Consider the following 16,044-nt stretch of genomic DNA (forward strand, 5'->3'; position numbering starts at 1 on the left):
AAATCCTGACGACAATCCTGCCATGCGAGACGGCGGTGCGTACACGGCGCGATCACTAAATAGCGCTGGCTTATCTGCTGGAACCTAGATCGGAGCAGCTGGAATCGCAGGTGGCAAACGGAAGACACTTGGCGCGCATATACGTAGATGCTTCATGAGTAGTGGATATACTCTTTCCACCATGTCCGTAAATTGCTCAATCGTTTTCCACGATGATGAGTGTTGAAATTTGTGACTGGGATATGATATTCATGTATACTAGTTTGCTCTTCTTTGCAGTCTTTAGTTGCTCGGTGTTTTTGTCGGTCGAAATTTTTCCGTCCTCCGATACTCATCGCTTCTCCTTTCCCGGAGACGTTAACTCGCATCTTCCCTCCCATGGAATGGGTGACATGTGACTTCCAAGCACGGGCAGTGGGGAGCGTATGGCCGTACCGAACACGTCGTGCCGTATCATTGGGGAAGGCCTTCAAGGATCCGAAGTATTTCTTGACTACGGAAATGATCTACAGTTCGGGCTCTGTCAAGCATACGTAGCGCAAATTAAACGATGGGAACTGTAAAAACAGCTGAAGGTTTGGTCCCGCTTTCTGCAGTTGTCGAACCACCATGATCGCCAGCTACCAAACCAAGACAAACTTTACTAATGTGACGGCAGGTGAGGCCGTTAGTGAAATGAGGCGGCGAAAGTGTCATCTCGTCTCTTCTGAACCACAGGCATAAAAACACGCCTGTGGAAAACAAAAAACAACCAGAGGTCCTACCCGGAGTCGAACCGGGATTGCCGGAATCAGAATCCGACGTGCTAACCATTACACTATAGAACCATGTCGGACCAGCACAGACAAGCTTTATCAAGTACCAAAACTTGCGAACTCAATGTGGGCATCGTTCGTACTCGTCGTAGTTTTTAAGTTTCATAATTCATTATCCGATATTATATCTATCATCAGCCTCACAGAATACGGAGAAGCGTATGCCGCCAGTAGGTTACTAGCGAGTACTAGTAAACACCAATCACCAGTCTCTAGCCCGATGATATCCTCACAATCTGCCAACATTGAAGTTTGCGAGCAAGTAAATTCTGTCGGAGAGCGCCTGGGCCGCCATCCAGTCTCGGCCAAATGCGACAAGCCGTCCGTCTAATGACTTGAGAGTTACTCTCGGGCATCGAACATTCATTCACCCATTGTCACCTGTCATGTATACGCGAAATAATATGTCCCAGCTCCAAAAGAATCTCGACGTAAACGAATAAAATCCGGTTTCGACGTACCCTGATGGCTAAGTTTTAAGTCCTCATTGCTGACGCCATACGTGTCAAGTGGCGCAGGCCGTTTCCGTGGGACCGGCGCTGGTTTGGGCGGTTCAATGTATGCATGATGCACTTCGTGCATGCAGAATCCGCAGCATCCGATCCTCCGCTCGGCTATTGGCCCGGCCCGTGATTGGACTGCAGTATTGTGGGTTGAGGGATGCTATCCTCCTGAGTTTTCTCGGCCCCAGAAAATTGCGGTCAACTCATTCGGTCCAGTGTCGCGGCTTCGCAGCTTGGAAATCGACGGTACCGATACGGTGATCGGTGAAGTCCAGAATTGCAGAAGCTGGACAGAATTACTCCACTGGCCGTATTTCGCCTCAAAGAAGCTCGCCGAGAAGAAAGGATTATCATGGCTACATAGTACATGCACTGGTTGAGCTCTGACGTGATACGGCTAGATCGCACCGTGGGAAATTTGCTCACACCTGCGGCCTGCCTCACCTCTCTAGCCTGCACTTGTGGCGCGAGATTGTTACGAAAGAAATCTCCATGTTATTTCTAGGTCTGCCCCATTTTCTTTAGGCGAGTCTAATGGGTTTCTCTTAATCATTTTGATTTGTACGCCACCCGGTTGTGGCGCCCCGGCGAATTCCGTGCGAATTACTTACCGTACCAGCCCGGGATTGATAAGCTCCAGAGACTACAAATGTCTTTCGGGGCCTACTGTTCGGTGAACCTGTTATGGAAAGATTCAGATTCTCATGTACTACTGTTTGTTGCGCATAAGTACATTAATGCTGTATCCCTCTAAGCCTCAGAATCATACTACCTGTCACGAAAGATGCCTGCTGGCAACCGACGGCTCTGCTACATATGTCGGCCATCGCAATGGGTGACTACGATGAATGAGGATCGTGATGAATGTGTCCGTAGACTTTGATATAGTGGCTGTCATAATATCACGAACTTCCGCGCACCGCGTCATGCGAGATCACTCTCTAGGTCAAGAGACTTCCGTTTTCGGTTTTCACAGAGGTGATCAGCGGCCTCTATCCAAGGCCTCCCGTGCCTCCCTCTAAATATGCCTTTCTTCTGGCTACGATCTACTGTACACGAGTTCAGAATACTACTTTTCTTGACAGTGGCGTCAACTGTTATGTCGCGTGCGATCTCATGATTGGCTGTAAACCATCCTGATCCGCAATGATGTTGTTTGACCGCCGGTCGACGTGAAGGCTGGCATTCACTCCGAGGCTTTGATCTCATAGTGTTCGCTCATATAAGTGCACGCCCGCTCGTCATTCCCCAATCGCTTCCCTCTTTTCTCTACACTCCTGCTCTTGCATCCTGAATCCCTACCTCGTGTCCTAGCATCCTACTTCTGCAAAGATGTGCAACCCCCGCCGCCGTCCTCACCTATGCCGAAGGTTAAGACTCGGTAAAACTATTTTCCTGCTGCCGCTGCTGCCGCTGCTGCCGCTGCTGCCGCTGCTGCCGCTGCTGCCGCTGCGGCACCATTGGCATAATAGGCGCAACGCCGGCACGCTGCAATGAATGCCGGCATGTTGTGTGTTTGAAGCGTTCGAAAGTCAAGAAACAGGGTTAGATGTGAGTCAAAAGCCTGAGCGAATAGCCGGGGTAGAGCATAGCAAATGAAGGAGCTTTGAGTGGGATTTAGTGCAGTGCCTATTGTGCGCATCACTGTGGTGAAGAATAACGTTGCTGCGGCCCCATCAGTAGAGGGGATGGCAGCCATGGGCGATAGCCAAAATACAAAACTTCCAGTATCGACAAATTCGCAACTGAAAAGTAGTAGGAACATGGGTATTCGTGCAGTAGATAGTTCAAGACACAGAGTTTTAGGAAATCTGAGATTGGCAATCTTCAACAACGGTAGATACTACATAGCAGCACGAATCAAGTACAGGTTGAGCACATAATCACAAAATGTTTAATTCTCTCTGTTGGATGTGCTGGATGGGTAGAAGAAAGTAAACAAATTTGGTAAAGCAATAATATCGTGAGCAGCGATATCCAACATCTCTCCATACCATATACAATCTCCTCGAACCACAGTATCTGGGAATCAATCCCTCCCCCACTCGCAGCCTATCAAGACTATGAAGCACCAAAATTTAAAGACATGCCTGCCAAATTTTGGCGCGCCACTCTCCATTTCCCGCCATTCACGCACACCGGCTCCTTGGGTGATGATTTTGCCGCGCGCCTAAGGCCAACGTTTCGCCGGGAGACACACTCGAGCAACCACCTTCTTCGAATCAGCAGTGGTCTCTGTAAACAGTGTTCAGAGCATCAATACTAGCCTGGACTTGGGATTCCGACTCTACAACAGCTGAGTGCAGCTCAGTCACGGAACTTTGATGAGAGCCGTCAGATACTTCGCGAAGACTGGTGGGAGCCTGAGAGATCTCACGGATCTCATCGGCATCCTCTGCAGTGATGAAGCTTCCGCTTCGGTGTGGTGGTTGTCAACCACGTGGACTTGAGGGTGAGCTCCCTAGTAGGAAGCGTTGGGAGCATCCACATCTAGATTGATGGGCAAGAGCTTCTGCATCTCAGTGCAGCTCTCCCATTGGGGAGTGGATGTTGAAACGAACCTCGAGAGTGATTGAGGACATCGAACGGCTTTCCTGAGAGGGTGACCCGAAGTCTGGCGAAGTGGGTAGACGAAGATACTACGGAAGCTTCTTCTATCACCGAGCAGTAGGTTCTCTGTATATGTACGCTCTCAGATACGTCTGAGTTTCTGTCCTCATTACATGGCTGATACGACACAATTTCGCGAACGTCTAGTATAGCAGTCTTCACTTGGGTTTATCGCGACTGTTACATATGGAGGCATGGAGTCCGGAAGAATTCTCAGGTTTACTTCAAATCTCCAAGTATCATTTCTATCCCAGCACAGACGACGGCATGATTCTCTTCCATTGTGACCAAGTAATAACGTTGGATTATTAGAAGCTGCTACTAGTATAGTACGGGCATCGAATTGAATTGTGTACTGTCGTCGAGCTTCATCTGATCCTTTTTGGATCCCGTACAGATTGCACCGCCACCCCTACATAAATTACCTTAAAAGATCCACGGCCATCCCAAACTTACTTTCCTCAAACTACTACCCACTTCCAACGCTCGTCCCAAGATTCGTACTCAATTGAACCTCCAAGCATCACACCAAATTCAAACGTACTGCTCACCCAAACTCCACCCAGTGGCGAGACCTGTGTCAACTCCGCAATGCCCGTCTATTGTATCTGCTACTGCTGCGGCTCTGGTGTGACCGTAGAGTTTAGAAACCCTGAGATGTGCCCGCACTGCTGGCTGATTGTACCAGGTTCTGCTTAGCGGCGAAGATAACGGAGGAGGACATAGTTTAGTCGAAATTTGATATCGCGCACAGCATTTTCTTGATCCTCACGAGAACTGCTCTATGTACGGGGTGGTGGAGTGTTTCGTTGCAGCGGGGATGCGATGAAACTTGACTTATTCCATTTGAATGTGAAAGATCACAACTTGCTGGGCCCGTCCTGAAGAGGGCAGATGCTGCAACATCACACCTAACCATGCCACAATACCCCTCTCCAATATTCTGCACCACGTCCCGCGTCATCCAAAGCCATCGTAAAATACCTATATCAACAAAACAAAAAGATTATGATCAGGTCCTACCCGGAGTCGAACCGGGATTGCCGGAATCAGAATCCGACGTGCTAACCATTACACTATAGAACCGCGTGTCGTCTTACAAATAGTAGCACAAACAGCCTCAAGCCCATCCGTTTGCATTGAGGTTGTAGGACTTCTCTTCCATTCTCGCGTCCTACATGCAACCGATTGCACCTCAACGGTCATTTCTCCATGCCACCTACCACTTCTCTACTTCTTACCCCGCATATACGACATGTTGCGCCGGGCGACGAGCACGAAATGGTGTCATGTACTTCCGTCTCATTAATTAAAGAGGAACATACGAGGAGACAAAACAACTTATTGCGACGTGATTAGTGGTGATCAAATGGAAGACCTTGACCGGAAGGAGTAGCTCGTTCAATATCACCGGCCGAGTTGGATTATCCCGGACACAAATGATGCTTTCTATAGTTTGCGTATATTTCTATGCTCGTAGGTACGGTGTACCCAACTCATGATAGTTTGACAGGGAAAAAATCAAAAGGCTGCCTAGAATAACTGGAATCGTATATTGAATACATGACAAAGCCACCGGACAAAGGTAAAAGAAACCATCGATCTCTCATCCCTCCCCGCACAGCCTAACCGCGGGGGTGCCTTTCCAACGTTTTATATATGGGGAACCGACTGCGCCCAGTTGGGAAGATCATACGACCCAGCAGGCAGACTCCTAATGCTCAAGAATGCCTCGACCGCAAGATACAGCATGGACAATGAGTAGACAAAACCGAAGTGCCACGTAGCATCGACCGCGAGAACCCATCTCCAACCAGGGCTTTTGCTCACGTCCGCATCGACTGGCGCACGTCCATTCCTGATGGCAGCGTTGTTGCCTACCATCCATGCCGCGGTATACCTCGCTGTGCGTATGTTTCGCACGGCAGCCCCAGGCGTCATCTTCGCTTCGCCGGCAAAGCGCAGTTTCCATGCCGCGTGGACGACAGCTTCGGTGAAGCTATCCTCTAGCGATACCAGCCACGTGAGCACGGGGCACACGATGAGTCCGAAGCACGAGAGCTTCCAGAGGAGTGCCTCTGTGATCGTGGCAAAGTGGGAGTTCCATACTAGCAAGTGGAGGCTCCCGTTGAGTGCGCTCAGACTCATGCCGTAGAGCTCCGATCGGTGGCCCCGGTTGTAGATGAAGTTATTGAAGACACGATGGGACACCCGGTATAACATGTTGACGTAGTTGGACTTGGCACTTTCAATGATCAATGGCATGTTGCGGGAATACTGATCGGTGGGCGGATAAGCGTGGGATGAAATCAGTCGACCGATTGGGAGAGTCAAGGAGCTTGGGTGATCTCCAGGAACTATCGGGGTAATGTCATTGTCATCTTCAGTGCCCAGGAACACTTCAGACAATGTCAGTACTGAAGGGGAATCATTGGCCGTGGCCGGCATTCTACTGGCTTCTCCGGACCTCGCTGCTCCAGGATTCGCAGCCAGCTTCACGGTAGCAGTACTCAGCAGAGAGACATCCTCGATCCTCTCCTAATATGTTGTATCAGAGCCATTTGCCCCTTCGTCGGTCTGCGCGAGTGTTCTATCGGATCCAGGCGTCTCTTCAGTGACCACTTCATTTCCCGGAACAACGTCAAACAGTGTTTGCCAAAGCGTGTCGTCCATCGGAATCGGAATCGGCTGCGCAACATCCATGGGTTTATACCCCCAACAGGCGTACATCGCGCCGGCATAGAAGATATGTATAACCACATGGATTTCCGCCAGGGTGACGGGTAGGTGATGATACCACCTCGCGGCGCATTGTATCAGCATCCACAGTGCATGAAAGCTGACGATCGTTTTCGACACGCTGTCGGCCTTCCCCTTATCCTCGATTTGCTTCTCGTTGAATGGGTTCGTCAAGAACCTTGCCACCAGGTCGTCCAAGTTTTCTCCTTTCGCTTCTGCGCCAACTCGTTATCCTCCGATATGGCATTCGGCTCTAATCCCATTTCCTTTCTGACCCAAATCGCAAGGTGCGCCCATATTTTTCCGGGAATTGCAGATATTCGTCCGAGAATCGAGAGCTGCGGTAATTCCGCCTGGATTTCTTCTGCCGTCCAGCGCCCAACGCTATCAAGCAGCCGCTCGAAGTCCTTCTGTGTTTAGCACTCGATGTACGCCACACTATATAGTTTAATATCCCGATCATATAATAAGTATCAGATCTTCCTTCCAGAAGTAACGATACAGTGATATAGAGCCACTACGGTCACCTATTTCCAGTCACTGGAGATGTTCTGCTACGTAAGAAACGAACGAGAAGTACGACGAAAAACCACAATGTAATGCGCAAGTAGGTAGTTTTTTTATTTTTGCCCCATCACTCCCGCTCCCCTTTTAGCCATTTCATTCCCCATACTTTTCTTCCCCCGAGCATATAAAAAACGATAACCGTGAGTGCCGTCGTACCGTCCGGAAACTTAGACTTTTCACCGGCGCGTCCAAGCTGCTCGTTGCCGCACTCGAAGCGAATCTTCGAGGCCGCCCAGTGGATCCACTTGCAGCTCATGTCGAGCAGGTGGCGGCCGCAGATCCCGACCTGACCGCCCTTGTACTTGCCTAGCGTCGAACACTTGGACCCCCCAGCGTTCTTCTGCTGGCACGTGGCCCTTGCCACATTGGAGACCCTTGCAATCGCTTGGCCGATCTCGAAAAACGTCGGGGAGGCGAGCGTCGTCTCGCAGGTGAGCTTGCCGTTCTCGGGAACCTCGAGGTTCTCGATGCCGTCGATCTCCTCGAAGCTGGTCAGCATCGGCAAAAGCGAGGCGGTCTCAGAGTAGGACTCGAGCTCGGCGAGCGAGGTGGTGGCAGAGTCGGTCTCGCCGTGACCTCTGACTGGTTCTCCGTTGACGAGCCCGACAGTTGCGATCATTGCAATGGGCTTGAAAATGTTGGAGGGCTCTTACCAATCCGAAGAAGAGGTCAAAAACCTCCTGGATTTGGACATTCGGAAAGCCGGTGATTGCCCAGGGGGATAACGAGTATTGGGCATGTGATTTGTGTGCGAACAGAACCGCTCCTAAGCAGTGTCTGGTCTCGTCTGGGACTCGGGGTCTGCTGCTCATCTCAACGTCAAGCACCAAGTTGAGGAGGGAATGTCATCAAAGAAGCAACTCTTGGTTACCAACCAGACATAGATACAGGAGTCACATAAAGCCTTGATGGTACGTACCTAGTAAGCTCACTTGGTGGTAGGAGAACGTGTTAACGTTTTCCCAGGTTCAAATGATCGCAGACTAGAACCTTTCCTTTGCGTTTGCATGCTCTCCCATGCTTCACGCCTATGCCACATCGCTTTGCTCGGAGGTTGCGCAATGCCTCCCGACCTCCTCATCCACTCTTCCAGGATGGACGATGGAAGTATATGAGGCCCAAAAGAAGGACACCAAGAAGATTCCCCGAACCGCTCTCGGCAAGATACACATCACACTCGATACCTGGAGCGCTTGGGTTCGTTCGCAGAACATCTGTGCGCAATGGGGTTTGACTTTGATTCGATTTAACAACGCCTCCGGTGTTCAGGCCACTTTATCAATCTCGCTATGATGTCGTTTTTATTCGGCTACTCATGGGAAGCAGTGCATGACCGCGGTTACCAAGCTGGTACTGATGAGGAAGTGGGAACTGGCGAAAGCGAGAACCACTGGGACGTGCCCATAATAGCTCCATACATATCCGTGACAGCCCTGAACGGATCCGGGAATTTAAGAGCATCAGTGGAGGAAGTCTTATTCGCCGAGATTACGATGCCCGTTGGAATTCATGGCTCCAGATGAGAGATTCAATGCTTTTTCGAAGTATGCGCACCGCCATCATTGCATATACCGCGAACCATATGGATGCTCTTGCAGACTATCGCCTCACCATAGCAGACTGGAATTCGTTAGAAAAGATGGCCGAATTTTTGCGGCCGTTTGAAGAGGCGACTCTCCTCACGGAAGCGCGGAAGAAGTCAGTTGCCGAGGTTCTGCCAGTCATTGACTATCTTCTGCAGGCATTAAAAACTGAAATTCAAGCTGCCGAACGGTCCGGAGATGTGGCTATGATTGGGAGGCTGATAATTGGGTGGGAATTTTTGGAGAGATGCTACTTCCTTAGCGGCAGATCTCCTGCCTTTGTCGCCGCCGTCTTACTGCATCCCCGCCACAAGTGGGCGTATTTCAACGGCAAATGGAGGGCACACTGGATCAATACTGCGAAAGGTTCGGTGCAAAAGCTGTGGGTTGCAAAGTACAAGAACAAACATGTAGCGGCACAAAACCTACAGGGCGAACATTTGCTACACAACGAGGACGCCGCAGGATTTGAGCGCTGACTTAAAGGAAACAGGCAGGACGCTGCGCCAGTCGACGAGCTCGAAGACTATTGTTCACTGCCCTTGGAAAGGAATGTTCGAAACAGTCTTGCGGCAATTGTATGGTGGCTGGAAGGGCCGCAGCAACTTCGTTCTCCGAACCTCAGCCGAATGACAGTAGACGTTCTGTCTATTCCAGCCACGTCTGCTGAGGTTGAGCGGCTGTTATCTAAGTGGAAAATGATTCTCACTGATGGTCGGCATTCGCTAGGTACGGAGAGTGTTGAAGCTTTGGCGAGCATCAAGAGCTTCAATCGGTGCCCTCCCATCATGGATAGGTAGCATCAGTCAGGGTAGGAATCCAAAATTAGTACTGTTCACATCTTCCATCGCCCTTTCCGTGACCATTCAAAACTAGTACTGTATCTATCTTTTATTGCTCTTTCGGTGACCATTCAAAAAAGGATGCATACTGAACCCATTATTGGAGGGTGTGCATCTCCATATCCAAAAATCGTGCAAAGCAGTGGGAAGCTCGGAAATGCCATTATCGAGGATGTTGTTTTTACATCACTCGCTGCTGCTTAGTCGTGTGAACGGTTGGAAACCCGGAGATGTTGTTACGGATAAGGTTCTGCGGCGGGCGGTCGAGACTGAGTGTGGACGCTCATATGATTGCGCGGCGGGCCGTTGATACCCAGGGCTGACGAGGGCGAGGAACCTTTGGTGATAACTCAGTCTGTACATAAAGCGAAAGCTCGCCGCCGACGAGATTGTTGCTGCATCGAATGCATCATATTTTCCCGTCTAACGAGATATTCCAATAAGTCGTGACTACGCGGCGCACCACTCCTTCCCATAGGTGTCAACCGTCCGTCCGGATTTCCACAGGACTGATCGATTCCGTTCGGAGGATGAAATTTCCGGATACCCGCCAGGTACCTATGTACCTGATAGCATTAGCGTGCTGTGCCGACTACTTGTTTGCGGAGTACCGCGGTAGATACCAACAGAATTTTCAGAGCCATCAAACGCTGAGGGGATAGACACTGCTAGAAGTAGGAACGGGGATGGTGTGAAAGTTCTATACCGTGAGACACTCCAAAATGGAGCCGCACAGCCACATATCCGCACACCGGCGCCACTGTGTGGCGCCCCACCGCAAGCAGTGTACTAGTGTCCCTGTAAATTCACGGCGCTGTAGGGGATCCGTCCTCATTTTTCCAGCCCGGAAGATTGTAGCCCTTGGTCTCCGCAGCTCGACTAATTCCGTCCCGGGCCGGGCAACCTCAAAGTCGGACGGGACGGACGGTTGACAGCCCTGCCCCTTCCTCGACACGCTGACAATCATGTGTCAGAAATCTGGGGACGTTGGGTTGCGCTCGTAGGTGCGACGATGCTAGGAGTGTGTACATATGTAACAAGTAATCACCAATATCAGTTAGGAGAGGTCTCGTAATACTAGGTACTACAGGTCGGAATGGTTTCAACTATGTAGGTATCACGACTTTAGGCCCGAACATGAAATATGGTTCGTCTTGAATTGGTCTTGTCTCTAGGAAGTATGAGTGAATATTGTATAGAAAACGTCTAAAGCCCTAGTGAGAGGACATACACGATGTGTGGTAGGTGGCAAATGCTTCACGCCGGCGCCATGACCGAGTAACCGACTACGCAACGAGTACACAAGATACGACTAAGGAAAGGATCGAATCACTAGATATTACAATATTGGCATCATTGAAAGATGTGGAGAGTGGCTATACTACATCTGTTGTGAGGAATAATGTACTTGTAGAATGAACAGCTTGTAGCTTGTTGCGTTTGCAGGAAATGGGGGCGAGGACCGTTCGTGCAAACGACTGGTAACTGAGTGAGATATTATGACACGTGTGGCTCGTGACATGAGTCGGCGCGGATCGCGAATGACAATACTCACTCGGTAATCAAATTTCTGGTGAAGAACAGCATCTTGTATTAGACTAAAGAACAAAAGGTCGAAAGGTGCATGGTCAATAACTACACCATGTGTTACCCACTGTACGCGTTCTGTCCACGGCGTGGTCACGGTGGTGTTCATAGAGGTGGATATCACGAATGTGTTGCATATAAAGACATTGGTCACAGCTAGGATATTTTACACTAGTACAAAAAGGGTATCGTTTAGCGTCATTTCAAGTTACAAAGAAAATATCATTTTCCAGCATCCACGTTGACTCCAGAGCTACTACTATGTCATTTACGATGTAAAGTAATCCACACTGGACCCCTCTAACGTCCGTCTGTCTCCTGGTTGCCATTCGGCGAGTTCCTGCCTGCGTTCCTGGCAGCAGCCTCTATGCGGCAGAAGAGGCACAACCGTGTCAAAGCGGTTCGGTGGCGGTGACGGGGCCACCACAGCGGCAAATCTTCTGTTTCCTCTTGTCTTTTGACCCTACCAGGTTGATGACTGGAGCTGTTGGCAGCAGATGTTCTCCCTGGAAGGGGAGCTTCTGCTCTGCTTTCCGGGCATCTTCTTCAGATCCTTGTTAGTCTTGGAGGCAGACGAGGGCCGGAGCCTATGCTTCTGTTCTGTGAGTGGAGGAGTATAATAGAGATAAGAGTAGGGAGACAAGGTGACGAACCCCCCGTGAAACCTAGCATCACCTTGATAGGCTGCTGAACCAGTCTTTCCTCGACCTTGGCCGAGGTGCCCAGGGGCACGGAAGATTTCTTCCGGACTGTGAGTGAAATCTGTAGTGGGGTCGAGACTCGAGAATAAGGAGGAGAGTGAGACGAACCCCCCAGAAGGAGAGAGCCTTTGCTCCTCCTTCGGACTGCAGGCACCGACGACATATTGTCGTTGGTCCTGGTGCGGGGGACGGCAAGTCTTCCAATCTGTGGGTCAAGGCTGTTAGTGGAGATCAGAGTAGGGAGACTGGGTGACGAATCCCCCTTGAAACCGAGCTCCTTGCTTGGTCGTCTTGTCGAAGTGGTTCTGCTCGGCCTTGGCCAAGCACAATCATGACCGCCATCTTAGCGTTGAAGGTGCCCAGCGGCACGGAAGAAATGCTCGGACTATCGGGCCTCGATCAAGTATTGTGGCGGCAGACATTGTTATATCTTGATGTTGTCTTGAGAAATGCTCGGACTATCTAGGCGCCGGGCAACCGGAATGAGCCCGGTTGATCATCACTTAGATGAACAACCGCAGCCTATCCCGTGGAGTCCATCGACTAATCGGTGGACTCCTCATCGGCGGCCCCGATAATGTATCGGGGCCGCCGGAGTCCGCTGTTGGTTCTGGGTTTCTAACATTCCCAGTAATGGCAACCTCTTCCACATGCGCTCGCCGCAGCAGCATCTGCGAGGCACACCCGTGAAAAAGCAGTAGCGAACATTTATCCGGCGGAGCCGCGGGCCCCCAGTCTCGGAAATGAAACCGGTTCTGAAGGTGTATCGGAGATATATTCGCTGCGCCCCCATCCCGCGATGCAGTGTTTTACGCGGGTATTCGACATATTCAGTCAGAATCTGGTCGAGCCACCGGTGTTCCTTCTCGACTGCGGGACCGCGGCGCTGGCGCAGCAGTCCATCGATCCATCGGTGGGCTTCTCATCGGTGGCCCCGAAATTTTATAACCATGGTGGTGGTAGTGGTGGTAGTCAACATTTGTGAATTCACTGGCACGGGAGGATGACATGAAACGAATGGTTTTAGAAAAAGTAGATATTCGATAGTGCCAGTGGTAGGAGTCCACCACTCCCTGAGGCCACGGTGAACTTCTCATCGGGGCCGCCGGAAACCGGATCGCGGTCCTGTTGATCATCAAATAGATGACCAAAAGTAACTCGTCAGGCGGAGCCCACCGATTCGTCAGTGAGCTTACCAACGGTGAGCCCCGATCAAGTATCGGGGTCTCGGACGACAGATTGTGTCTGTCGATCTTCAAAGGAGACCAACAGCAACACATCGGGTGTCAGCCTCAGCCCCAGCCGAAGATGAAGCGGCGGCACTCATGCACGCGTCATATAGTCGCGAGAAAAGCCATGAGTGTACGCGCTTCCACCTGCCAGGCACATTCGATGTTCTTGTGAGAATCCTCTGTGAGGCACATCCGTGTCAAAGGAGTAGCGGATATTTATCCGCCGGGCCCGCCGGCCCTCAGCCTCGGACATAAAAATTTGTTCCGAAGGTGTATCAGAGATATTCTCGCTGCGTCGCTATCTTGTGATGCAATTTTGCAGTGTGGTCGGGTGTAATCCTCGTATGTCCACCGTTACGTTTAGGAAACGGTTCTCCTCCGCTGCGAACCTGCGACGCCGTCGCGGGAGTCCACCGCTCCCTAGGGCCACTGTGGACTCCTCATCGGTGGCCCCGACAAACTATCGGGGCCACCGGAAACCCGATCGGGTCCTGTTGATCATCAAATAGATGACCAATAGTAACTCGTCAGGCGGAGCCCATCGATTCGTCGGTGAGCTTTCCAACAATGATCCGCGATCAAGTATCGGGGTCCCGGCCGGACGCCAGAATGTGTTCTGTTGATCTTCAAAGATGACCAACAGGAACACATCGGGTGTCAGCCTCAACACCTGCCGCAGATGAAGCGGCGGCCCCACGCGCAATATAGACGCGAGAGAAGCATGCACGCACATCGTTTTGTGTGTACGCGGTTGCACCCGTCAGGAACACCTGATGTTCTTGTGAGGAGCCTCTGTGAGGCACATCCGTGCCAAAGCAGTAGCGGACATTTATCCGCCGAAGCCGCGGGCCCCCAGCCTCGGAAATGAAACCTGTTCCGGAGGTGTGTCGGAGATATTCTCGCTGCGCCGCCATCCCGTGATGAAGTATTGCAGCGTGTTCGCAGGTAATCCTGGTATATATCTACGATTTGGTCGAGGAAACGGTTCTCCTCCGCTGCGAACCTGCGACGTCGTCGTAGGAGTCCACCGCTCCCTCGGGCCACGATGGACTCCTCATCGGCGGCCCCAATACATTTTGGGGCCACTGGAAACCGCACTTGCCTCTGGGTCTCTAGCATTTCAAGTAACGGTAACCTCTTCCAACGGATCGAGTCCTGTTAATCATCAAATTGATGACTAGCAGCGACAGCAGGAAAACTCGCACTTGCAGGTGACAATATGGTCCTTGGGAATGGTTGACATCTTTTCGAGGATTTGCACGTGGCAGGGGGTAGTGGTGGGCGTACTAGAGGTCGTGGTAGGGGTTGACAGCATTGCGTCGATAATAGTTGCTGGTCACTAAATTGATGACTAACAGCGACTCGTCCTGCGGAGCCCACCGATACATCGGTTAGCCCCGACAAAATATCGGGGCTCCCAGGACCCCGGATGGTGTTCTGTTGATCATTAGGTGAATGAACAACAGCAACACACATCGGGTATCTCGGAATGAGTGACTGCCAGCCCCGGGGGGCGCGCACCAGATGTACGCGCGGAGAAGGATGCTGAAAAGGACATCTGGTTGGCGGCTCCAGCCCGAGATGGTGTGGTAGACGCGGGTGGCGAACGTGAAAATGATGTCGGCGGGTCTGCCCTGAAGTCGACAGCGCCGGCGGGTCTTTCCACCCCGTACCAGTGGCACTGGCTTTGTTGAGGTGGGACGAGAATGTGCAGCCGATGTGACGTATATTCGGTGGCAGTGCCCGGGGGCAGGTAGATGATTTCGACAGATCGATGGTGCCAGGGCACTGCCACTATCTCCGCTATTCGACACCGGGGACGGAAATTGATGGTTCCAACATCCTTGATGCAGAGATCTGTCTCTTCTTGTCTTTCAACCGACGTGACCGTCGAAGCCAATGATGACCAGGAGCTAGGCCGAACGCTTCTTGAAGGCGGGCTCGATGACGTACGCCCACGAGGGAGAACTCGTGTTCTTCATTGATGGGAGCTTTTGCTCCGCCTCCGAGGCACGTTCTTCTACGCCCGGCAAATCTGGCATGGACAGTCAGGGGGTTGGAAGACTTTCTTCCAATCTGTGAGTCAAGGTTATTAGCGGGAGAAACGAGTAGGGAGAAGGGGTGACGAACCCCCCCGCAACCAAGCATGGCCTCAATTGTTTCCTCGATCCAGCTCTGCTCGGCGTTGGCCAAGTTGCCCAGGGGCCCGGAAGGTTTCTTCCGAACTGTGAGTGGCATATGTTGGTGTAGATGAGAGTGAGGAGGAGAGTGAGACGAACCCCCTTGAAGGGGAGCTATTGCTCCTCCTTCGGGCAGCAAGCACCATGGACATATTGCCGTTGGTGCTGCTACCGGGGATGGAATTCTTCAACTCTGTGAGTGGAGGTGGTTAGCGGAGAGAATTGTAGGGAGACAGGGCGACGAACCCCCTCAACTAAGCACTAGCTTGATCGCAACCTGTACACCCCTCTCCCCTCCAATCTCCTCAAGGCCACCAGAAGAAGCGTTGAATTCTTCTAAACTATGATTCGATGATGTTAGTGGGGAAGACAGTAGGGGGAGAGTGTGACAAACCCCGAACAAGGGGAGCGTTTGCTCCACCTTCACCGCCACAGTTTTAGTGGCACGCTTCATATCGAAGCGTTCCTTCAGACACTGCTTGACACTGAGAGTAAAGACTGTTGGTGTGGATAATGGAAGCGAGAGATGGTGACAAACCACTGCAGTTATTGCTAGTTGGCAGCCATCATTTCGGGAATGCCCTCAGCATATGAATGGATTAGGACAAAGTTCCAGTTGGCTAAGGAGAAAAGCAGAAAGAATGAAGCATGAGTAGGAGGAAGTAAGAAGATTGTTGTGAAGAGA

At 51.3% G+C, this 16,044-nt stretch overlaps 3 protein-coding genes and 2 non-coding genes across 5 annotated transcripts; 1 reads left to right on the forward strand and 4 right to left on the reverse strand.

Moving 5' to 3' along the window:
• Positions 1-755: 755 nt before the first annotated feature.
• On the reverse strand, positions 756-827 carry BZA05DRAFT_t74. The gene has a single exon. It is a non-coding gene; the product is annotated as a tRNA-Gln (tRNA).
• Positions 828-4,942: 4,115 nt separating this feature from the next.
• On the reverse strand, positions 4,943-5,014 carry BZA05DRAFT_t73. The gene has a single exon. It is a non-coding gene; the product is annotated as a tRNA-Gln (tRNA).
• A 567-nt stretch (positions 5,015-5,581) lies between these two features.
• Positions 5,582-6,829, reverse strand: BZA05DRAFT_332584 (uncharacterized protein; the record flags this gene model as incomplete). The annotated part of the gene is made up of 2 exons (XM_051480655.1): positions 5,582-6,205; positions 6,551-6,829. Coding segments are annotated over 2 exons (903 nt in total), but the record flags the coding sequence as incomplete, so codon positions are not given.
• Positions 6,830-7,301: 472 nt separating this feature from the next.
• BZA05DRAFT_416234 (uncharacterized protein) lies at positions 7,302-7,853 on the reverse strand (the record flags this gene model as incomplete). Its single annotated transcript, XM_051485378.1, has 2 exons — positions 7,302-7,315; positions 7,391-7,853. The coding sequence occupies 2 exons, from the start codon at positions 7,851-7,853 to the stop codon at positions 7,302-7,304; spliced, it is 477 nt and encodes a 158-aa protein (XP_051342708.1).
• A 1,020-nt stretch (positions 7,854-8,873) lies between these two features.
• BZA05DRAFT_442259 (uncharacterized protein) lies at positions 8,874-9,296 on the forward strand (the record flags this gene model as incomplete). Its single annotated transcript, XM_051486736.1, has 1 exon — positions 8,874-9,296. One exon carries the CDS (start codon positions 8,874-8,876, stop codon positions 9,294-9,296), a length of 423 nt encoding a protein of 140 aa, XP_051342709.1.
• Between the last annotated feature and the right edge of the window lie 6,748 nt (positions 9,297-16,044).

The sequence above is a fragment of the Tricharina praecox genome (assembly GCF_024521635.1).
Source record: "Tricharina praecox strain CBS 144465 chromosome Unknown BZA05scaffold_4, whole genome shotgun sequence".
Taxonomy (NCBI): Eukaryota; Fungi; Ascomycota; class Pezizomycetes; order Pezizales; family Pyronemataceae; genus Tricharina; species Tricharina praecox.